Source organism: Erpetoichthys calabaricus, chromosome 9, assembly GCF_900747795.2.
Source record: "Erpetoichthys calabaricus chromosome 9, fErpCal1.3, whole genome shotgun sequence".
Classification (NCBI taxonomy): Eukaryota; Metazoa; Chordata; class Cladistia; order Polypteriformes; family Polypteridae; genus Erpetoichthys; species Erpetoichthys calabaricus.
The window spans coordinates 182,718,226-182,743,938 of record NC_041402.2 but is presented as its reverse complement, the minus strand read 5'-3'; the positions used below and the strand labels follow the sequence as shown (position 1 = coordinate 182,743,938).

The following is a 25,713-nucleotide window of genomic DNA, read 5'->3' as shown; positions in this document are numbered from 1 at the left end:
TGTACAAAAAAATAAAATCCCAGCAAATGGAGGAAGTCAGTAACATTAAATAGAGAACTATGTGCAACAGCAAATGTTTAAGTTTAGAAGTGTAAGATAAAGCAAATGGATATGAATAATGGCTTTTCTCTTGACAGGGACTTACAGGGAACTCATAGTGTATTTAGAACCCTTCTCTTTCTGCATATGTTATTGTGATGTGAATTTGATTTTAAGTGAATAAACATGCCACTTTTGTCCATCAGTCTGCTCAATAACCTACAATGACAAGGTCAAAACGTTTTCAGAAAGGTTTGCAAATTTATTAAAAATCAAATTTGTCATTCATTTATGTATTCAGACTCTTTAAGTCATTATTCTGCAGAAGGTCCTTTGGCAGTAGTTACAACTTGCAGTCTTCTTAGGCAAGTCTCTGCAGGTTTTGCACACTTGGATCTGGGCAGTTTGTCCTATTCTTCCTAGTGGATTCTCTCAAGCTTTGTTTAATTGGACAGGAAGCATCAGAAAGTTCCATATTCCGGACTCTCCTCAGATGTTCTACGTACTTTTAAGTCTAGGCCATTCAAGGACAGTCAGAGACTTTTCCTGAAGCTACTCCAGCATTGTCAGGTCATTGGTGTGCTTAAAAGTAAATTGTCATCCCCATGAGCAGGCTCATGCATTCTGGAGCAGGTTTTCTTCAAGGGGCTCTCAGGATTTGGCTGTATTCATTCTTCCCTCATTTTTGACCAGTCTGCCCATTCCTATTCTGAGAAGAACCCCCATAGAATGATGCTGCCGCCACTATGCTTCACTGTTGGGATGGTAATAGACAGGTGCTCAGCAATGCCTGGTCTTCATCAGACAAAGTGCATGGAGTTCTTTCCAAGCACTTCAATTGTGCCTCATCAGACCAAAGAATATTTTTCCTCAGCTCTCAGAACACTCTAAATGTCTTTTATTCAAATGTGTCTTCCGTCTAACCACTCTACCATAAATGCCTAATTGATGGAGTGCTGTTAAAATGGTTGTCCTTTGAACAGGTTCTCCCAGCAGCAGTCTTCTGTTAGTGACCATTAGGTTCTTGGCCACCTCCCTGACTAAGGTCATTGTTGCCTGGTCACAGCCAACTCTAGGAAACAGTTCTGGTGGTTCCAAATTCTTGTTTTACATAATCATAGAGGCCTCTGTGTCCCTTGGGACACTCAAAGCTTTAGAGAGGGTTGAATACCTTTTTTTGATGATCTATGCCTCATCACAGATTTATTACTGAGGTTTTTAAAGAGTTCCTTGAATTTCATGGCTTGACATGCAGTGTGACCTGTGGACTGTATATACACTGGTACATGGGTTCCTTTCTAATGGTTTCCCAATCATTTCAGTTTGCCACTGGTGGACAGCGATCAAGTTCTGGACCCATCTCAAGGATAATTAAAGCAAGCAAGATGCACCTGACTACAACTTGGAGTGCAACAGCAAAGAGCCAAAATACTTATATAAAAGGAGGAATTTCAGTTTAGGATTCTGAATAAAATGGCAAATCGATCCATTTAGAATTAATTCTACAACACCATAAAGTGTGCAGAAAGTGAAGAAATCTGTATACGTTATAGCCTCACGGCACGCAATACTGATTTTAGCAAACGCTTAACTGCTTGCTATTCATCTCGACAAAATGAAATTAGTTTATATGGTATAGAGAGGATTTTATCATAAATAACTGGAATGTTATATAGCGGCTTTCACATCGTACACCATCACGAGGCACTTTATGAAGGAAACGATATATTTCAAAACGGATTTTCAAACGATAATACATTTCAATTGACATAATACACGATCGCTGAATATAATGCATGATAAAATGCAAGGAAGGAATATGAATCATTCTGTTTTTGATTTTTTTTCTTCTTTTGACGACGTTGAAATTTTATATTTAAAAATGAAAAACCCGTACTTACAAGTGACAGTGGCGAGGGCCGTTCTCCTGTATGGGAATTTGCTTGGATAAGTTACCATAGCAACCCAAACCTCCACTTCAACTACGCGGCCACCGGTCAGCACCTGAGATTAAAAGTGACAGTCAGTAGCACGGCAGTCCCTGATTAGGCATTGTCTGCATCCGCTGTCTCCTGTGAAAAAAGCGAAAAAAAAAGCATTCGAAACGTCCTCTTTCATTCGTCTCCGCTTTTGGGAAGAAAATGGGGAAGTTGCAACGGGAGCGACGCTCAGAGCTGCACAACCATCTGGGAGGCGCGCTTATAACTGACGTCAACAACGCGACTTTTTTCCCTTTTCCCTGGGGAGGGGCGGGTAGCAAATGGGCGGGAGAGAGAGAGAGGACTGGCGCGCGGCGTAGGCTTGCAGTGGCGCATTTTGACGTTGACGTCGCCACAGCGTCGGAGCGCGGTAAATTCTTAAATTGCAAATAGAAAACACTGTTGTGCAAAAAAAATGAATAAACTGCTGCACTGGAAGTATTGTTTAAAGGTAACAGAACGTAAATTATTGATAAATGCAGAAGAGTTCAATAAATGATTATGATAAAAAATTGGAAACCTTATCCTTTGTGAAGAATATACTTTTACCATTAAGGCTATTGTTCTTTTCTGGCGCAGAGTTCTTTTTCAAATTCTGTTGCAATAATTCCTGTCCTCCTTTATTATTACTTCAAGGACTTGGATTTAGACATAACGTTCTTTCAAATAAAGCAATACGTAGTTCTTTTAGCACTATTATATCCAACGTATTCAAATATGAATTCCATATCATAAGTTTTATCCAGAGAACACTGCACCTCATTTAAGAAAATCTAAAGATATACTTTGTTTTTTAAATTGTAAAAGCTGTATGCTCTTCTAAGAAATTTTTAACTGTGATTTTGGTAGTGATACTGAAAAAAACGATCATTTATTTTTAATTTTGTATTTATTCCAAGAAGGTCTGGTATGGTTTGCATAAGAAGCTACACCAAAAAGATTTTCTACTTTGATTGTTTCTCTGGAGATTGTAACTTTTGCTTTTATCTTAGAAAATAAGCAAGATGACCTTTTTGTTCATTTTGTCATTATTTTAGACATTTTTTATTATTCATAAATATAATTGTCTTAACATGACTTCTTGTTTCTTTATTTTTTCAAAATAACATGGATACAAATGTCTTTGCCTTAAAGCAGTGGTCTCAAACTCCGGTCCAGGAGGGCCTCAGTGGCTGAGGGTTTTCATTCTACCCCTTTTCTTAATTGGTGACCAGTTTTTGCTACTAATTAACTCCTTTTCCTTTTATTTTAATTGACTTGTTTTAAAAAATTGTTCCCCTGATCGTTCCATTGCATTTTTTTTTCTTTCCTTAAATGGGACCCAAACAGAAATGAAGTGTGAAGTGAGTGAACCAACAGTAGACCAACTAAGTCCATCCATCCATTTTCCAACCCACTGAATCCAAACACAGGGTCACGGGGGTCTGCTGAAGCCAATCCCAGCCAACACGGCACACGGCAGGAACCAATCCCGGGCAGGGTGCCAACCCACCACAGGACACACACAAACACACACCAAGCACACACTAGGGCCAATTTAGAATCGCCAATCCACCTAACCTGCATGTCTTTGGAGTGTGGGAGGAAACCGGAGCACCCGGAGGAAACCCAGACAGACACGGGGAGAACATGCAAACTCCACGCAGGGAGGACCTGGGAAGCGAACCCACGTCCCCAGGTCTCCCAACTGCGAGGCATCAGTGCTACCCACTGCGCCACCGTGCCGTCCACCAACTAAGTCAGGGCCTCAAACTCCAGCCAGTTGCTTCATTAGGTGCTGAGTCTTGTTGTTAATTAAACTCGTTCTTTCATTCCATGGCTTGTTGCTGCTCTCATTGTTTAACAGCAGACATTTCTGACATTATTGATTTTCTCTTTTCTAAGAGCACATTTCAAATGTTTTGGGGACCTGAGCAGATCAATATTCCTGAGACTTTCATCTTTCTTTATTTTCAGATATTGTATGATGGACAACCAGTTGTTTTGGCTCATTTTGCATTTCATTATTGTTTGGCTGCTAATTAAGGAAAAAAACAATTAAGGGGTTGACGTCTTCAAGAGCAAGTCGCTATTACAGTTTTATTTGGCTGATGCCTTTATCCAAGGTAACTTACAAAATATGAGATATAATCAGTTTATTTTTGTTTTCCCAGTTGGAGCATACAGGCAAAGTGACTTGCTCATGGTCACAGAGGGTTAGTCACAGGATTTGAACCCACAACCACATGGTTTGAAGCCCAAAGCCTTAACCACTACACCACACAAACAAAGTTAATTAACAGGAAAAACAGGTCATTAATTAAGAAAAGGGTGAGAATGAAAACCTGCAGCCACAATGGTCCTCCAGGACTGGAGTTTGAGACCATTGCCTTAATGTATATAAAAAAGAACTGCTGAAAGACTGGTAAATGTTATCATGGAATACAGTTTAATGGAAATTTAATAATTCCTTTATCCCTATGTAATTTATTTGTATTTTATGACTTTCAATATAGTGGCACAGTTTAACAAAAAAAGATCTAGTATTATCCTCTAGTAATAGTAGAATGGTGGTGTAGCTCAGGAGGCAAAGTCACTTTGTTTGTTTACTCTTTAGAAGTATTAGGCAGTGTAATGTCAGGGCTAGTGCCCTGCCCGGGATTTGTTCCTGCCTTGTGCCCTATGCTGGCTGGGATTGGCTCCAGCAGACCCCCCGTGACCCTGTGTTAGGATATAGCGGGTTGGAAAGTGACTGACTGACTGAGAGAGAGAGAGTGTAAGAAACAACATGCAGAGACTGGCATCGGTGAGGCCAGTACAATAGAAGGACTGGGGGAAATGAGCACGGATAAATATTTTCTCCCCCTATATGCTAGGTGGCAGCTCTCTTGGGTTAGGATCCTCACGGACGTCCACAGGGCCTGCTGGAACTTGTAGTCCCATGAAGCAGTTCTGTTGATTTCCGTGGGGGCTGCCAGTGAGAGCTGAAGGGATTCACAATCCTTACTTTTTGGGACTTCTGATTGCCCTGGAAGTACTTCCATCAGGCTATGCTCTAGCACCAGAAATACTTCCAGGTCTGGCATAAAAGAAGCCACTCAACCTCATCCAAGTAAGTTGGAGTCAGTTGGAAATGAACAAACTTGCGTGGGAGATGTGGAGAAAGATACAGAAGAATTGTTATTACTATCGTGCCTTTGTTGAAACCTTTTTAAGATATTTTTGTATAATAAATACTTGTGTGTGCGCCTGGGACTTGTGTCTGCGCAGTTGTGTTTGGGGTGCTGCAACACCCCCTACTGGTCAATGGCAATGCATGGCCAACGTTACACATGAAACTAACATCTAAAATACTCACAACACGTATACAGGAACATCTCAATGCTGTCAGAAGGAAGGACCCACAGTCTCTGATTTACGTACATACAAGTTCCACTAGACTCACATTTAGCTGGGACACTGAAAGTAAAATTCAGGACCAATACCAAGAGTGCTAGAGAGCTGTCTGAATCTTGGCTCTCTAGTGAAAACACCATTAACAGACACTTGGACTTGAACCCAGTATATGCATTCTTAAAAAGAACATCCAAATAACAAATAAAGACTTTATGATCAACACCTTCCAAACCTCACCTTATTAATGCACACCCCTCTTACAATATAGTATTTATTAACAGGCTGTTTAATTTAGACATTTTTCGTCCACTCATCATACTTTGTCCATTAAGTGTCACATGGACCCAAAACCTATCCCAGGAGCATTTAGCATAAGACAGGCGTCGCTACCAGATGAGACACCACTCTAACATAGGGCATCCTAAACTCATTTATACTACGTCAATATACAGTAGACATGCCTAAGAACCTACCATGGATGTTATTGGAAAGTGGGAGGAAGCTGGAGTGTGCAGAGAAAGCCCCATTGAAAACATGTAAGCTTCATTATTTGACCAGGTCCCTAGATAGATATATAAGGCAGTGCAGATAACTACTGCACCACTGTAACACTTGATCTCTTACATGTTTAATCCAAATATGGCTGGTTAGAAAAATTTTTTTTAAACTGTTGCTTTGTGAAGGAAGCAGCATAATTTATTTTTATTAAAATGTACAATGTTTGTTGGCATAACATACTATACTCAAACTTATCTAATCCAATTCAGAGACTTTGATAACCTGTGCCTATACTGGCAGTATCAAGTACAGGTCAGGAACCAACCCTGGATGGCCATCCACACTAACACACACAAACACACATGATCCATTTCTAATCACCAGTCCATCTGACATTATCTCCTTGGGGGTGTGTGGGGTGTAAACTCACACGGACACTGGGAGAATGTGCAGAATCTACCTAGATGATAGTTGGGCTAGGAATTTGTGAGCATTTTTAACCTCTGTGGTAACATGCTGTCCTTTTTGTTGGCATAATTGATTAATTTATCTGACTGTTTGCTTAGGTCAAATAGAATAAACACAGGCTTGTAATCAAAATTCCCCATACCATTAATTTTTAAAAGCAGGAAAGCTTTCAGTTGTTTGGAAACTTTGACAGAAAAAAATAAGCATATAAACACTAAAAATATCCAAATGATCTTTGCATCAATTTTTTTAGCTACTGTAGTACTTGTAGTTTAATTTTTGTAAACATAGACAATTTAGATATACCAAATTGACCTGACTTGTCTGTTATTCATCTAACATGTGAATGACCTTCTTGTCTGAAGAGCTATATTCCCGAAAATTTTTAAAGTTTACCTTTACTGTAACAGCTTGGCCGTGAATAAAATTCCATTTGCTTTGCTGCAATCATGTGTGCTTGTAAACTGTTTGCTAAATATCCTTTTAGAATAGTCTCTGGATCTTGGCAACACTGTGTTAAGAAAACAGATTTAGAAAATTAATGAATAGATTACATTTGCTTATGTTACAAGTGTCATAAATTAAATTTGCTCTTATGCTTTGTCCTTACAAAGACAAAATAATGAGTTCATGTTATTAGTCATGAAGCTTCAAGGTATGCATGTATACGCCATTCAGGTTTTTATATCTATTTCATGCACTTCACAATCACAGGTCACAGTGTGCTTACTGTTTAAAAACAAAGTGACGTACAGTAAGTAAGTACCTTTGGGTAATGTTCATTTGAAAATGTTGCTATATAACATAATGTTCAATAATTGTTAATTTGCTTGTTCTTTTGTATTTTAAATCCAAATTTAACTGTGTTGCTTTGATTTAAAATTTTTTGAAGAGCCTTGTGAGGATTACCGTAGTTCTGTCAAAGGTCCTGCATGAAATAAACTTCAAATGTTTTAGTTGACTGAATCAATCTCTTTGAAGAGTAACAACCCAAAATAAAATAAAGTGAATTTTAAAAATGTGTGAAAAATGTTCATTTTAGGTATATATTCATCTTTGAAGAAACAAACTCTTGTAAGAAGTATACCAAACACAAAAATGAGCCATTGACAATAAAAAACTAAAGGGAATAACACATTATTATGAATCATTTGGTAGATTTGCTTCTTTAATATTTGTCCTCATATCTGGACTTGGTCTTCCAGGAAATACTTAGATTTTTAAGTGCATAATTTCTAGACAAATAATTAAAGAATGTATTTTGTTTGATCTGTGGTGGGTTGGCACCCTGCCTGGGCTTGGTTCCTGCCTTGTGCCCTGTGTTGGCTGGGATTGGCTCCAGCAGACCCTCGTGACCCTGTGTTCGGATTCAGCAGGTTGGAAAATGGACGGCTGGATGGATTTTGTTTGATAGCTAAATACTGTAATCTGTATCCATTCATTAACATTATGAGGAAAGGGGCCAACATGATCATAGCAAATATACAAATCTTTATAAGTTTAATGGCTTACAGCTATTAATATCTTAATATGTGGTCAAGTGTAGTTAGTAGTAACAATTTACAATGTTATGGAACAGGCATACTGAAGCCAGAAATACAATTACGATGATAAAATGCCTTCACTATTTAAACCATAGACAAAAGACAATCACAGTGGTTTCGAAAGGCAAAGCTGCTTTAGCATTTTTAATCATTAACAATAGTCAAACAGTAACTCAGCTGTTTGTGAAATTTTACTAAATACAAGGGACTAGCTTGTTGCACATTTTGTCTCTACAACATGCATCTGTGGCACTTGCTTTGCTGTCTGCTATGTATGGGACTGAACAATGCACAGGAAAAGACGTGAGTGCAGTTTATGTTCATATATTTTCCAGTTTGCAAAGACAAATTCCCTGAGGACCTAGAAAGAGGCTATGGGACTTAGGAAAGGTTGCTGTATCTGGAGAGGTGTGACCTAATGCAAACATCTTTTATTCTGTATAACCTATTTTTCAGTTTGTCCTGTTGATTATACAGAAGGTTTTGTTATATTTACAAAAAATGGCTTGAGATAGTCCTGCTCCTGCCTTAACCAAGAGTGTACATGACAATTTAAAGATGCAAAGCAGTTTAACTTATTGCTTGTTGATTCTATATTTGTTACAGCTGTAAATGTAATAATGTTCAGAATTAACCATACTGACAAAATATACAGTATTTGAAATGAAATGAAATAATTGTAATACATAATATAGTATACATTACAGAATGATTACAAAATTCATTAAGAGTATCAGGCAATATAATTAATTAGACAGCTCTTTATACTCTGTAGTTCTTTATAAAGTAAAGTTTAAGATGGTGGGTTGAAGGTTTGGAAGTGTGGTGGAAACAGACATGTATCAAACCAATTTAGTGAAAATGGTGAGAGCTGTAGGGAAATTATTGACTTGCAGAGTGCTACTGGTCTTGAGTCATCTATTTTACGAAAGCTACAGTAGTTTTGCAGATGAGTAAGATTTATTATAATTTGGTATGATGCACTTCCTGTTCACACGGTCAGAGTGAAGTACATATTCAAACATTTCACTAATATAAAATACAAAACTACATTCAGTATAGTCCAAATATAGTTAAGTAAAGCACAGAAATACTATTCCAAGTGGCAGTTATATTTTGTATATCTGAAGTTACCACAGCTCAAGATTGTTTAAGCACAAGTTTTAAATGTCTGTTATTGGCACCATGTGCCATTATGTGCACTGATATGTACATTTCAGAACCATTGTATTACTTAACGTTTTCTTAAATAGCTGGATCCCATTTATTCTTTATGGAAATCAAATCATTCCAGCTTTACTTTGGCTTTTTCGTCAAGAGTCTGTCTCTGGTCTTCTTACTACCATTGGCTGTGGTTCTCAAATATTTTCTGTCATGCCCCCTTTTGGAAGTAATTGACATTTAATTCCCAAAGCCCCATGTACTGAAGCTACCTGTACAATTTTTTGGATCAGTAATATTATATATATATATATATATACTAGGGGGCTTCGCCCCCTGCTCGCTTCGCTCGCCAACCCCTGTGTTTGTTTTTCCGGATACACACTTTTAAGATTTTTTTTTTTCTTTGAATTGTTGCTATTTCATTAGCTTCAGTTTTATTTCAGAACTTCTGTAAAAACAATATTTGTAATCTTGTGAGTCCCAATATGCTGAATCTTTTTAATGAGGTCAGGATAAGTTTCTCTGTTTGGAATTTCAGCACAGACAAAACGATCTACATCATCAGCAGTTAATAAATTTTTTTTACAAAGTAAAAAAGTAAGTAGAGTTCTGCATTGGACTCCTGTCTGTAAAGTCGTGCTATTTTCCTCTCACAGTTCCAAAAGTACATGGGGTCGCCAAGGTGATACCTCAGCTTTTGTCTAGGTTTTTGTACAAAGGCTACACAGAACGTTTTTGTAAAAGGAAAGAATGCTCACAACCTTCTGTCCTATAAATGAGTACTCCCTCTCCACACCAAGCCAGAATTCACTCATTTTCTGAGTTTTAAACCTGAACCTGAGTTGTAATAACAAAAGTCAAAAACCCTTACAGCTTATGGCTAATCTTCCTTGATGCCAGTGTTTCTCTGTGTAAAAAAGCAGTGTGTTTACTGCATGTTTGCAGAGACCCCATTGATTAGGGCCTGCAATCCACTTTTTCACCACAACATGGTCTGTGCACGATCCATACAAAAGTTCACGCAGTATTCCCATATCAGCCCATGTTCTGTCAGATAACAGTCAAGAATCTTAACCAGTTCCTTAGTTGTTGCACTGCATTGCATGTAGTTGCAGAACAGCAAATTGGCATCAACAAAGTGGATGTAAGTAGTGAACAAGCAGCCTTTATTGCTATAAGTAGCCTTGTCAACTTGTAAAGCAAAACGCGACTCTTTCGATGAGCTGTTCCTCCAAGTCGTTTGAAATGTCACATATTCATCTTGCAATCGTGTCATCTGGGATGGCCTTTAGTTTTGAGGATCTATTCTCATCCAGAATAACAGACACCATATGCAAGGTTATGGGGAGAGATGAGGTCCTCTGTGATTTTGTGTGGTTTCTTGTTTTGTGCACCTCTGTATTCAACTTTGTACGAGGCTATTTGTGCTTTTGTATTCACTGTTGCCACTTTTACAAGGGAACTTTCCTGCTCATGGTATATTTTTAGTTTTCTCTGAAAAAAGTCAAGTGGTTTATTGATGTAACTGGAGTGAAATGTGTTTATGTGCATTCTTAACTTGTTTGGCCTCATACTGTCACCTGCCAGAGTTTTCAGACAAAGAAGAAACAATGGTCTCCCCTCACCTTAGGCCACACACGACAGTGAACCCAAGAGCGATGTAGGCTTTGTCATATTTTCTTGACTTCGGTTTTGAGTGACTACCTTCATCTGACTTACCTACCTTAGGGGAGTCACTGATTTTTGTTATCTTATCAAAAATGTGTCAATGGTTTACTTCACTTTTTTTTCGCTGTCTGAGAAACAACCCTTAGCAACTGTTTTTATTGCTCCGACTTGAAACACATAAATGTAGTGTCACAGAGCCCCCCCCCCCCACTTTGATAATCACTGTGCCAGTCTAACATGTGTAAATGGCGCAAATATTACAACTGTTTTGTTGACATAATCTTCTTCTTCTTCTTCTTCTTTTGGCTGCTTCTGACACAAAGATATATGGGAAAACATTACCAGGGCCTCAACAGGTTCAAGGGAACTGTTACAGAACATAAGTTTTTTTTTTTCTTCAAATGGTTAATTAACATGGAATTTTACCTTATAAATTACAGCATGCGTTTTCTATACAGAAACACAAACCAAAACGTAAGGGGTTATATCCTAGAACAAATATTGTCTTGTAATGCCTTTTGGCTTTATTAAATACTAAGGGAGGCACAGGCAATATATTGGTGCTACTGTGGTGTCATCTTTTTACAGGGCAGCTTGATGAGGTCACACATAATGCCGCTAGTGATCATAAATTAGCAATGAGCATCGTCAGCATAAACACATTTTAAAAATTAGTTGTGAAATAAGCATGTAGCATTTAAAACATGAAAGTTCTGATTAGCTTTCATTTATTTATTTGTTTATTTGGCTCAGACTCCTGGGTGGTATATATTTTCTCTTAGGAGCATTTTGGGATGACTGTCACTGGTTTATGATTAGTTTTGAAATAGTTCATTTAACTTAATGTTTGCTTTAGTATTTACTTCAATGCCATATTTGTTTTGTACTGTCCACTGTTTTTTTTTTTTTTTTTTTTTTACATTTGTTGCCTGAACACCACAACATGTTGCCAAGGTCATTTATCCAGGAGTCACTTAGTGCTGCCTTATATTCCAGCACCATATGTCTGCCAAATCTAAAGATACGGAGATATCTTAATCCTTTGATTATAGTTTCATTCTTCCTGGCCCTGTCTCGGCATAACAATGATCTTGTGTAAATAAAATATGATGAAATGTTTCTTTAAGCATATTTTTTATACAACTGACATTTTTTTCAAATGTCTTAAACTGCTATTCTTTTCCTTAATGACAGGTTCCTTGTTACGGCTCCTAAATTTATCCGAGTGGATGCCTATGAAAAGGTTGTGATCCAGCTTTTTGGGTATAACAGTGAATCTACATTTACTATATCCGTCAAGAACTTCCCTAGCAAGAATATGACCCTTGCTACAGACACTGTGACTCTAAATGCAGCAAACAATTACCAGAACTCTGTCATGCTCAAGGTACTTTATTATTTTATACCATAAAATGTCATCGTTCATGCAGTCACAATGAACATTTTAGGTAAATAACTTAAATCTAAGCAAAAACTGAGAAATTTAACTACCATGAAAGAAATCATCTAAAAGTTAATGCTGTTGGACTAATGATGAGTGTCAATAAGTTGATCACATTTTACTTACTCGATGACACCAACTAATTACTGGTATTCAGATATAGGCATGGCATTTACTGTTGGCAAATAATGAGACGATTTTTACTGGCTGAGAAAAACAGACAGCCGTGGAAAAATGGGAGGTAAAATGGGACGTATGATGTCAACACCAGTGAGACTCAAAGTTAACATGATCTATCATCATGTTACTTATGGAAACTTATGCAAGCATAGCAAGAGAAAAACAAAGTCCACACAAATGTAGCATGAACCTAGAATTTGTTTTCGATTTAAGACCTATGAGGTGCAACACTCCCTCTTATGCCATCTATCTTTTCTAGATTTGGGAGTATTGTTGTGTCTTCAGTTATGATTGTAAGCCCCATTCATTTTGCAATGACTGTGGTTTACATATACACAGCAAAAATATGTAGCTAGTGAGATTTAACACTATATACAGTAGATCAAGTGTATAAAATTATGCCAGCGACATAATTATGCCAATGGTTAAGTCTCTGAAATTCTAACATTAAAAAAAAAAATACAGCCGCAAAAAGTGTTTTGTCAAACTTTTAATGTTCACTAAGCAAAATAACATACAGGTATATAGGACATTTTTATGGCACCTGTTTTAGAGAATTTCACTTGTAGTTTGAAATGTTTTTCAGTTTTCTCTTTAAAGAACTCTTCAAAGAATACAGGCTCATGCTTTGTCTATCCATTTTTTAAATCTGCTTACCAGACGTTAGGGGATTGTAGCTTATCCTGGCAATGTAGGGACCAAGGCAAAAACAAACCCTACCAAAGAACATACTCAGAAACATGTGAATTGCCCAGTGGGCCTAAACTGCATATTTTTGGATTGTGGTAGTTCACCCCAAGAAAAAGCAATACACCAAATGAATGTGCAAAATCCACATAAACAGTGACCAAGCTGGGATTTCAAATGCAGTCACATGGACCTGTGAAGCAGCAACATGAATCTCTGGCTGCCAAGCCCCCCAGGCTGAAACCCTTATTTTCTGTGTGAGAAATAGTGTGGTTAACTTATCCATTAGGCATTGTTTATGTAGTTCCTTTGCTAATGAATCTGGTCACATGAACTTTAAAATGCCACTCCCAGTATGGCACTGATCTTTGGTATATCACATTGTAAAGGTGAGACTCAAGTTATGTATGCATTCTGCCTATGACATTAAAAGACATCATAATTTATTACCACAGATTGGTGGAGCAGGTATTCAGAAAATACATTTTAGTTATCTTGCCAGTGGAGAAGAGTGTCAGGAGTAATTTGTGACAGACAGGTATCAGCAAGAGTGAACGGGAAGGTCTACAGGAAAATAGTGAGACCAGCTATGTTATATGGGTTGGAGACGGTGTCACTGACCAGAAAGCAGGAGACAGAGCTGGAGGTGGCAGAGTTAAAGATGTTAAAATTTGCATTGGGTGTGACGAGGATGGACAGGATTAGAACCGAGTACATTAGAGGGTCAGTTCAGGTTGGAAGGTTGGGAGGCAAAGTCAGAGAGGCGAGATTGCATTGGTTTGGACATGTGCAGAGGAGAGATGCTGGGTATATTGGGAAAAGAATGTTAATGATAGATCTGCCAGGAAAGAGAAAAAGAGGAAAGCCTAAGAGAAGGTTTATGGATGTGGTGAGAGAGGACATGCAGGTGATGGGTGTAACAGAACAAGATGCAGAAGACAGGATGATATGGAAGAAGATGATCCGCTGTGGCAACCCCTAACGGGAGCAGCCAAAAGAAGAAGAAGAAATCTCAAGCTTCTCTGTTGCTTTAGAATGCATATTTCCCTGTTTTTGCTTCTCTAATTCTGTCTGCTTCATTTGTCTCCATTCTGTTGTAGCTCCTTGTTTAGTATATTCTGGCTAATACAGACATGTGTTTTGATCTTGGGGTGATCAAAGGAGGCAGTGTGTCTGAGAGATTAGTTGTTTTCTTTTCTTTACGGTGCCTACGTCAAAGAGGCAGGCTGGATTATTATACTGGGAAACCACAGAACACAAGCCGATTATTCTAAAACATGTACCAAAGTCATAATGAATGGAACAGGCATGGATCGTGAAGTAAAGTCTTGTTGGAAATGCCTTTTCACTTGCTGAACACCAGAACACAGCAAAGAGGAAGTCAGGGACAAGCAAATGGGTCAGAATACCATAGAGCAGTGAAAGTATCGATCATTAAAAGCCCATGAAGACAAGCAGAGACCAAGCAAAAGTGGTCCTTACGGTATCATCTGTCTTTCCCTTAACTAAAATACAAGACTATAGTTTTTCTTTCTCATTTAGTTGAAAAAATGATAAAATCCTTGCCGCATTGCACTTTTAAACATGGAGTGAATAATGACGTAATGCATAATTGCAACATTCGATCTTAGAACTAGCAATGAATGTCATTGGCATAAACACATTGGCCGCTGCCATGAAAAACTAGGAAAATGTAGTATAAGAATATAGTGAGGGGTGCATAAACATTCAATGAATCTTATCTGTTTAAATCCTGACAAACCTCTTACCCTATACACTTAAATCACTTATTGACAGCAAGGAAGCATTCAAAAGTGATCTACAGAAAACTACACTTCTGGGGATCAAAGGCTGCTTCTGAAGGAGACAGCCAACGATGTAAAGGGCAGAGTGGTCTTGTCAGAATCTGACAAATATACACACACACACACACACATTTTTTTTCATGAATATGGTTTTAAGGTTTTTGTTTTATGTTTGGGCTTGTGCCTTGTAGGCAGCATTTTACATCAGAATAGAATAGAACTAGGGGGCTTCGCCCCCTGCTCACTTCACTCGCCAACCCCGTGTTTGGTTAATTGGATATACAATTTTACATGTTTTTTTTTGGAATTGTTTCAATTTCATTATTTTGACTTTTACTTTAAAGCTTCATTAAAAACAATATTTTTTGGAGACACATTGTGACAACGCAACGTATAAGTGCCCGTGAGTGAATATTGTTTCTGTTTCTGTAATAAATAATCCGAGTTTTTCTGTTTGTCCCTGTGATTTATTGATTGTCATAGCAAAAGTTATTCTCACGGTAAACTGTAAACATTTTACTACGAATGGCATATCACGATCTCCTTTGGTGTGTAAGGTCACTCGCGGATTATATACATCACCTTTCTTTTTGCCTGTTAAAATGTGCATCGCTTCTCTGAGATCATCAATATACACCGACCGAATTGTGTACTCTTTGAAATTTAACTTGTCGTTCCTTTAACTGTTGTGGGACCACAGATTCTCATAGCATATGGTCCATTATTGTGTAAATCCACGTTTTGTCCATTGAATGATGCGAATGCGAAAAGACTTTGTTGTCTACTCTTTTTTTCAGACCTCAATTTGTCCTGCTATTTTTTCAATTACACCTGGTTCTGATGATTAATCACGTTTTGTTTGCGGTAATGCAATCGTTTCTATCTTTTCTTTGATACTGTAGTGACTGACATGATAAAGTGTCACAAAAGTTTTACCTGAACAATCGCTGACTTCCTAACCCCAAACACAACTTTCTAGCACCCTCTCCAACGCCCCCCCTTACCGCATGAAATCAATACCCCGCTATCAGTCCTCCGTGCTGTACTCCGCTTTCCCTCAATCGGACCTAACAGTTACTTAAAACCAAAAAGCCCTCAAACTGGGTGGGACGCTACAATACTTTCGAATTTTACTGCTTTCATATTCTGTACCTTTGTGTGCATGTGTATCGCGCCATCGTTTGTTTGAGCCTTTCGAATTCCACTGCTTTCATAATCTCTTATCTGCCTTTTTTTTCTCTCCAATGCCTTTGGGTCTCTATTCTCCGTATTGTCCTTATACACTTTCTATGCGCTGAGAGCACATGATGTGTACTATGTGCTTTTACACGATTGATTTTTTTTTGATCGGTGTGCTCTTATATATTCCGTACTATCTTTGTGGACCTTTGCGGACCCCGTAGTGTCTTAACCCGTGCCTGCTTTGCTTCCGCAGTTTCAGACACGTGTTGTAGGCGCCTGCGTTCATTGATCTTATCCAGGTGGGCTCGTGTGTGTGTCGTTGAGCTGTATTGTGTTTGAATTTGGTGTAAAGCATTCAGCGGTTCGTACAATCCCAAGCAGCACATTATTCCTAACTTCACTCCGCAGTAGTGCCATTTGAATTTGGTGAAAAGCGTTCAGCGGTTTGTACAATCCCAAGCAGCACATTATTCCTAACTTCACTCCACAGTAGTGCCTCTCACAATATGGCGGTTGTTTTATTTGCTATTTCCATTAGTTGAGCTGTACGCACCTGCGCAGTACGTCTCATGGTCCCATCACCGTGTACCTATGTCCATGCCATCCGGTTTACCATTCTTGGTTAGTAATACGGATGCCTTTTATTGTCACTATACACATGTACAATGAGATTAAAAGCAGCTCTTTCACTGCAGACATCCATATTACTAACCGAGAATGCTAAACCGGATGATGGACGCAGGCACATCCGGCAATGGGCCGTAGCTGCAAAAAGACGTACTGCGCAGGCGCAAAAAGAGTCGGCTGAGGAGCCGAGAAAGGCGGACAAAAGAGGGCGAGAGAGGCGGATGAGGGGCCGCGAGAGGCGGACAAGACCACAGAAAAAAGGAGTGAGCACAGGAAAAATGGAGAAATGAGGAAACGCAGGCAAAGCACGAAACACATTGCACACGAAACTAGACCCAAAAAAAAAAAAAAAAGAGGCTCGCGCACAACAGCAAGGCACCCCCCCCCCCCCTACAGGCACCGGACGGGACACACACCAAGAGGGGGATTCAACAAGCCCATGGAACACAAAAAAAAGAACACAAAACCACCCCACAGACCCTACAAGCAAGGGACGGGACACACAAACAGGGGGATTCAACAAGACACAGGAACACAAAAAGAAAGAAGACGCTCGCGCGACAACAATCCTCCCCACCCCCCCCCCCCCCCCCCCCCCCCCCCCCCCCCCCCCCCCCCCCCCCCCCCCCCCCCCCCCCCCCCCCCCCCCCCCCCCCCCCCCCCCCCCGCCCCCCCCCCCCCCCCCCCCCCCCCCCCCCCACCCACACACACACACATCCATAAGAAGTGACACCCAAAGCCACATATTCTAAAGTGAACATCAACACCTTCACACTAGACGACATAGGTGTCAGCATTGGTGGATCTCCCTACAATAAAGCACTATTAACCGTTCAACTGCAGAAAAGGAAACATATTAACAGTGACTGCGATCCTCCTTATTACTTATCCATATTTCATGCTGAGAAAGAAACAAGTCATGAATACACGGTCAAGGGTACAAAACGAAAAGGAAAGGATAACAGGAACAAACACACGAACACGAAAGAAACAACAAAATAGACGGCTATGCAGCATAGGTGGATCTCATTACAATAAGGCACTATTAACCCTTCAACCGCAGAAAAGGCTCCATATTAACAGTGAGTGCAATACTCCTTATTACTTATCCATATTTCTAAAAGAAAAAATGACTCGACTCCAAAAACGCAAAGCTCAACTAAAGCTTCTAACTAATGATGTACCTAAAAGTAAAAACTTTATGAACTGCATTACATCCTACAATAGTTCATTTAATATGCACAAATCTACATCCTAGATCCACATGACGCAAACTATCAATCAAAGTGCTGCATCGCAACAGGCACGGATTCAAAACGAAACACCTCCCGTCTCAGACATACGTTAATGGCAGCGAAGGCTACAACGGGCTTCTCACACAGCACAGGCAAATCGATTACAGCTCCAAAACAACACGTCCCAAATACTACACATGCAACAACGCGCCTCTCAAACGGCACAAGCAAAACATACACCAGGAAAATTCATTCGGATTAATGAATGTCATTTGCAATCATTGTCATTCAGTTCACTTCCCTGAAGAAACAACTGGCAATACAAGTTATACATTTACACGTTGTTGTCAAAAGGGTCAAATTAGACTGCCTTCTTTACATTCATATACTGAATATCTACAGAAGCTTATAAATGACGATGTACCTGAAAGTGAAATCTTAATCAACTACATTAGATCCTCCAAATCGGAATCCACTATGAACATTACGGTGGCACTGCACGTGACATCCGTCTTGAAAAAATGTGTTTATTGATGAATGTTCAATGGCATGAACAAACGTTTATGAATAATAATATTCGATTTGGAGGAAAGGTACTTTTATGAGGAGGAGATTTTAGACAGTGATTAGCTATTCTTCCAGATGCCATGCACTCAGCTATTGTTCAGTGCTCCTTAAAATACGCAGACAATTGGCATTGCTTTCAAAAGATACAGTTAGTAAAAAAGATACGATGTCCAGAACCAGATCATAACAATTGCTTATTACAACTGAGAGATGGTACACTCACTAATACAGATGGACTTCAGCCACATATTATTACAATTCCTCAAGCCTTTATCTGCGACAACTTAGTTACAGAGAGATTTGGAACAGCAATCTCATTAGACCAAATGCCCCTTTTAACACAAACGCACTATATTATGTCCAAAAAATATTAATGTGGAAAACATAAATACCCAAGTCATTCCATTACTTCCTGGAAAGACACAACTCTTTCTAAGCTCTGACAAACTTGACTCTGATCACAACTATAACCATCTTAAATGACCTTACAAGTTCTGAGCTGGAATTACCTTTTACACTTAAACGGCGTGTACAAAGAAATTTTCAAATAAACCTTTACACTGTGCCACACACTTTATTGTTTGCTTTCTATTTGCATCATCTACACCGTCACACTATTCTATATCTCATTCATACATCACGCTCTTTGTCATTCCCAACACCAGGGGTTGGCGAGCGAAGCGAGCAGGGGGCGGAGCCCCCTAGTATATGTAGAACACAACAAGTAAATAAACAAATGGTGCAAAAAGTTGCAAAAAAAAAGTTCTGCGACGCTATATACAAATGGAAAGAATAATAACTAAATGGAGTTATTGCACATTATTTAAATACTGGAAAGAATAAGTAACTATTGCACTATTGGGTTATTGCACATAATTTAAATATTGCACAATAATGATTATCATGTGCAGTGAATAGTGGATGTTGGACCCTGAGAGTAATGATATTGTACAGTATACAGATATTACACAGTTATTATTCAGTACCATTTAGATATTGGATATTGCACAGTTGATGGATAGAAGGAAGTCCAGGGGTTGGGGGGTTAGACTGTGTAGTCAGTGCATGTGTGAGTTTAGAATGGTTATGGCTTTTGGAAAAAAACTGTTCTTGAGTCTGTTTGTCCTTGTTGTGATGCACCTGTAGCGCCTTCCTGAGGGCAGCAGGTCAAACAGATCAGAGCCAGGTTGGGAGCTTGATGATGTTTTTTGCTCTGCTGAGGCAGCGGGAGGTGTAAATGTCCATCAAGGAGGGGAGAGGGCAGCCGATGATCTTCTGTGCTGCCTTTACTACTCGCTGATGCCTCTCCCTGTCTGCCATGGTGCAGCTGCCGTACCATACTGTGATACAATACATCAGCAGGCTCTTGATGGACGAGCGGTAGAAGGTCAGTAGCAGGTTGGAGTCCAGGTTGTGCTTTCTGAGGACCCTCAGGAAGTGTAACCGCTGCTGAGCCTTCTTGATGACTGCTGTGATGCTGTCTGTCCAGGAGATGTCAGCGGAGATAAGGACGCCAAGAAACCGGAAGGTTTGGACCCTCTCCACACACTCGCCGTTGATGTAAAGGGGGGCTAGGTCGATGCTGTGCCTCCTGAAGTCGACAATGATCTCCTTGGTTTTCCTGGTGTTCAGAGCCAGATTGTTCTTTGAACACCAGGCTGCCAACATCAGGACCTCCTCTCTGTAAGCTGCCTCGTCTCCCTTTGAGATGAGTCCGACCACTGTGGTGTCATCAGCAAACTTGACGATGAGATTGTTGTTGTGGGCCGGACTGCAGTCGTGGGTGTAGAGACAGTACAGAAGGGGGCTCAGCACACAGCCTTGCGGGGAACCGGTGTTCAGTGTGCGAATGGAGGAGTGATGGGGTCAGAGTCTCACAGTCTGGAGCCGGTTGGTAAGAAAGTCTTTTATCCAGACATATGTGAGAGGGGGGAGGCCAAGAGTGACCAGTTTGGTGATGAGAATGTCAGGAATGATTGTATTAAAAGCTGAGCTGTAATTCACAAACAGCATCCGGACGTAGCTCTGCTGCTGCTCCAGATGGCTCAGCACAGAGTGGAGAGCTACAGCAATGGCGTCTTCTGTGGATCTGTTCGTGCAAACGTGTTTTTTTTTCTTTTAATTAAAAAAAATACTTCATTTAAGTATACAATTTCTTGTGGCAAATGAATGTACTGTATATCATGATTGCTGCAAAATAACTGACTTAAAAAATACTGAACTTGTCCTTTAAAAATGTGTTATAAGTAGGTCTTCAAACCTGCTTAATACGAATCAGGGTTATGGGGCTTGGAGAATATCTTGACTGCGTTAGACGCAAGCTTTATGCTAGTTTGTAGTTGCAGTTATAAAGACAAAAACCATGGTATCCGGAGGAAAACCCTTGCAGAAATGATGAGAATATGCAAACCTCAAATGGACAATGACTAAAGGTAGAAGTTGAACCTAGGACACTGATTATGCTGGAACTGTATTGTAAATGTCATATCATTATGTATAGACACAAGAAATACTGTAATAAGAACATATGTTGGTAATAGTAAAATTGTAAGATAGCATCGTTGCCTTCTGCAGTTCAGCGCTTATTAACACACAATCCCATTTGGCATTCCCTAGTTAAAGATGTTAGCTCTATAGCAGTTAAGACCCAGTTGCCAGGTCCAAAAAGATAAGTTCTATATTTGTATTGCCTTTCAGTATTTTTTTCCATTACTGCAGTTGGATAAGGCCCAGTTGTCACATTACTACAAAGACTACATATAGATAGATAGATAGATAGATAGATAGATAGATAGATAGATAGATAGATAGATAGATAGATAGATAGATAGATAGATAGATAGATAGATAGATAGATAGATACTTATTAATCCCCAAGGGGAAATTCACATACTCCAGCAGCAGCATATTGATAAAAAACAATATTAATTAAAGAGTGATAAAAATGCGGGTATAACAGACAGTAACTTTGTATAATGTTAACGTTTACTCCCCCAGATGGAATTGAAGAGTCACATAGTGTGGGAGAGGAACGATCTCCTCAGTCTGTCAGTGGAGCAGGACATTGACAACAGTCTGTCTCTGAAGCTGCTCCTGTGTCTGGAGATGATATTGTTCAGCGGATGCAGTGGATTCTCCATGATTGACAGGAGCCTGCACAGCGCCCGTCGCTCTGCCACAAATGTCAAACTGTCCAGCTCCGTACCTACAATAGAGCCTGCCTTCCTCACTAGTTTGTCCAGGCATGAGGCGTCCCTCTTCTTTATGCTGCCTCCCCAGCACACCACCGTGTAGAAGAGGGCGCTCGCCACAACCATCTGATAGAACATCTGCAGCATCTTATTGCAGATGTTGAAGGATACCAGCCTTCTAAGGAATTATAGTCAGCTCTGTCCTTTCTTGCACAGAGCATCAGTATTGGCAGTACAGTCCAGTTTATCATCCAGCTGCACTCCCAGGTATTTATAGGTCTGTACCCTCTGCACACAGTCACCTCTGATGATAACGGGGTCTAAGAGGGGTCTGGTCCTCCTAAAATCCACCAACAGCTCTTTGGTTTTGTTGGTGTTCAGGTGTAGGTGGTTTGAGTCACACCATTTAACAAAGTCCTTGATTAGGTTCCTATACTCCTCCTCCTGCCCACTCCTGATGCAGCCCACGATACTAGTGTTGTCAGTGAACTTTTGCATGTGGCAGGACTCCGAGTTGCACTGGAAGTCCGATGTATATAGGCTGAACAGGACAGGAGAAAGTACAGTCCTCTGCGGCGCTCCTGTGCTGCTGACCACAATGTCAGACCTGCAGTTCCTGAGATGCACATACTGAGGTCTGTCTGTAAGATAGTCCACGATCCATGCCACCAGGTATGAATCTACTCCCATCTCTGTCAGCTTGTCCCTAAGGAGCAGAGGTTGGATGGTGTTGAAGGTGCTAGAGAAGTCCAGAAACATAATTCTTACTGCACCACTGCGTCTGTCCAAGTGGGAGAGGGATCCTCCGCTCCCACCTTCTCCTGGTATTCGAACTGCAGAGGGTCGAGGGCGTGGCGAACCTGTGGCCTCAGGTGGTGAAGCAGCAGCCACTCCATGGTCTTCGTCACATGTGACGTCAGGGCGACAGGCCGGAAGTCATTCAGCTCACCAGGATGTGATACCTTTGGGACTGGGGTGATGCAAGATGTTTTCCAAAGCCTCAGGACTCTCCCCTGTTTCAGGCTCAGGTTGAAGATACAACTGTAGAGGACTCCCCAGCTCCAATGCACAGGCCTTCAGCAGTCATGGCGATACTCCATCTGGACCCACTTCTTTGCCTCTCAAAGCCACAGCTACACTTGAATGGGTTTGACCTTTTGGAAGAAACTCATTTTATTCTTTGTTTTAGCTACAGAGGCAAATATCTTTACATAACATTTCGAATTGATTTTAAAATCTTGCTGCTAGTTTTTAAATCTTTACATGGGCTTGCTCCTGCCTATTTATCTGAACTGTGCGTTTTACATCAGCCATCCAGAGTGCTTAGATCTTCTGGTCAGCTGTCTCTGGTTGTCCCTCGTACCAAGTGTTTAACCAAGGGGGACAGGGCTTTTGCAGCTGCTGCTCCTCGCCTGTGGAACTCTTTACCTCATCACATAAAGGAGTCATCTACAATTGAACTGTTCAAAACAAGATTAAAGACTCATTTCTATTCACTTGCATTCCATGACCTTCAGTAATACTGATGGTTTCCTCTTTGTGATTATATAACATTACTTCTATTTATTATGTTTTTTATGTTCATATATCTTATTTCTATTTATGTTTTATGTTAATTATTTTGTTTTTCTTTTATTCTATGATTGTAAAGCACTTTGGCCACAGCATTACTAAGTTATTTTAAATGTGCTATATAAATAAATTGACATTACATTACAAATTGACATAACAAAAATATTTAGTTATGATTTGGGAAATCCTAGGATTGTTTTTTTATTTCCACAATATATATTCAACTAGTTTTTTTTTTTTAATTGTTTGAGAAAAACATAATTAAAAAAACACAACTTTAAAAATAAAAATAAATGAACAAACAATAAAGACTCACTAATGTGCTTGTTTTGCGGTCTTGTATGTATGTTATCATCCAGTTGACGCTCGGAACCAGCCAACTCTATTTAATTTGAAAAGGAACAGGGGCGCGGTGTTGCTTAAACAAAGATTGTAGACAGTCGCCTGCTATATACTAACTGTGTAGGCAGCACGGGATCCTAGAAAGTATTGAAATAGTCAGAACTACTCTAAGCATCTCTCTGCTATGAGGATGTGTGTTGCTGACGTGCTCGCATCGTTTGTGTATTAGCAGCTAAGTGACTGTCTTTCTTATGAGGTTTTGTTTTGTCGGTGTGCTGCCCTTGCTTGCGTATCCTCGGAGATGGAGCCCTCACCCCGACTCTACGTCTCACTTCTGGGCTGGACAAACACACACACTTGCACGTGTAGAACTCTGTTTAATTTCAAAAGCAACAGGGGTGCGGTGGTGCTCAAACATAAATAATGCTGTCAGTCACCTCCAGTTCGCCCTCTGGTGGTCATTCCGAGTGTCAACTGAATGATAACATGCATACAAGATCGTAAGATCATCCCCCACCCTACCCAGAAGGGGGTGGGTGAGGGCTGATTTCACCCTACAGTATTTTTAGTTGACATTGAGAAACATGTGTACCAAGTTTCATGAAAATCGCTCCAGCCGTTCGGACGTGATGCTGGAACATACATACACACATTGACTTTTATATATATAGACTAGCAAAATACCCACGCTTCGCAGCGGAGAAGTAGTGTGTTAAAGAGGTTACGAAAAAAAAAAGGAAACATTTTAAAAATAACGTAACATGATTGTCAATGTAATTGTGTTGTCATTGTTATGAGTGTTGCTGTCTTTTATATATATAATATACACACACACACACATAAACATATATATACATATATATACATATCTACATATACACATATCTACATATATATATATATACATATATATACACATCCACATATATATAATATATACACATATCAACATATACACACACATATACATACACACACACACACATATATATATATATATATATATATATATATATATATATATATATATACACATACACACACAGACACATATATATACATAAATATTTACATATCTACATATATACACATCTACATATATATACACATATATATATACATATCTACATATATATATATATCTACATATATATATATATATATATATATATATATATATATAGACATACATACATAGATAGATTGACACACATATATATATATATATATACACACATACATATCTACATACATATATATATATATATATAAGTAATTGTGTTGTCATTGTTATGAGTGTTGCTGTCATATATATATATATATATATATATATATATATATCAAAATACCCGCGCTTCGCAGCGGAGAAGTAGTGTGTTAAAGAGGTTATGTAACTATATATATATACATAAACATATATACATATATATACATATCTACATATACACATATCTACATATACATACGTATATATACATATACACATCCACATATACATATATATATATATATATATACATATACAAATTTACATATCTACATATATATATATATATATATATATAGATATAAATATAGACATACATATATACATACATATTCACATATATATATATATATGGTTGAAATAGTTTACTGTCAAATAAATGCAAAGAGTACACGACATATATATATATACTGTATATATACATATCTACTTATTGGCTCCTGTATTTAGGATATAGCGGGTTGGATAATGGATGGATGGATATCTGTATGCATAGCCCTATTTGCCCGTTTTCATTTTTTTTCTTTCTTCAGTAATATTTCAGTAAACCCGGAGCTTGTCAGTTCAAATCCTGGTACTGACACCACTGTGTGACCCTGAGGAAGTCACTTCACCTGCCTGTACTGCAAAAAACAAAACTAATGTAACAAATTGTACCTCAGATGTTGCAAGTTGCTGGAATAAAGGCATAAGTAAAATAGATAAATATGTATTATACACATAGGAACTATTCATTTATTTTCAGTTAAGTCATCTGCAGCAAACTTTTATAAATGAGGGTTTCTCATTTTTAGATAGTGCAAACTGTTTCTTCTTCATTGACGTTTTCTCTTGGAGAGCTTTTTTCATTTCATTGAAAATTAAAGCAGCAGCTGCCAAAAT

General features: G+C 39.1%; 2 protein-coding genes across 3 annotated transcripts in view; one reads left to right on the top strand and one right to left on the bottom strand.

Moving 5' to 3' along the window:
- The window catches only part of cntrl (centriolin), a 110,006-nt gene extending 107,775 nt beyond the window's left edge, over positions 1-2,231 (bottom strand). For both annotated transcript variants that reach the window (XM_051931951.1, XM_028808551.2), the window contains exon 1: positions 1,941-2,231. The gene's annotated coding sequence lies outside the window, so the exon portion shown is untranslated. The remainder of the gene's footprint in view (positions 1-1,940) is intronic.
- Positions 2,232-8,045: 5,814 nt separating this feature from the next.
- Positions 8,046-25,713, top strand: part of c5 (complement component 5) — a 92,149-nt gene continuing 74,481 nt past the window's right edge. Inside the window, exons 1-2 of the mRNA XM_028808547.2 lie at positions 8,046-8,206; positions 11,930-12,122. Of these exons, the coding sequence (XP_028664380.2) occupies positions 8,142-8,206; positions 11,930-12,122 (258 nt within the window). The 5' untranslated portion in view covers positions 8,046-8,141. The remainder of the gene's footprint in view (positions 8,207-11,929; positions 12,123-25,713) is intronic.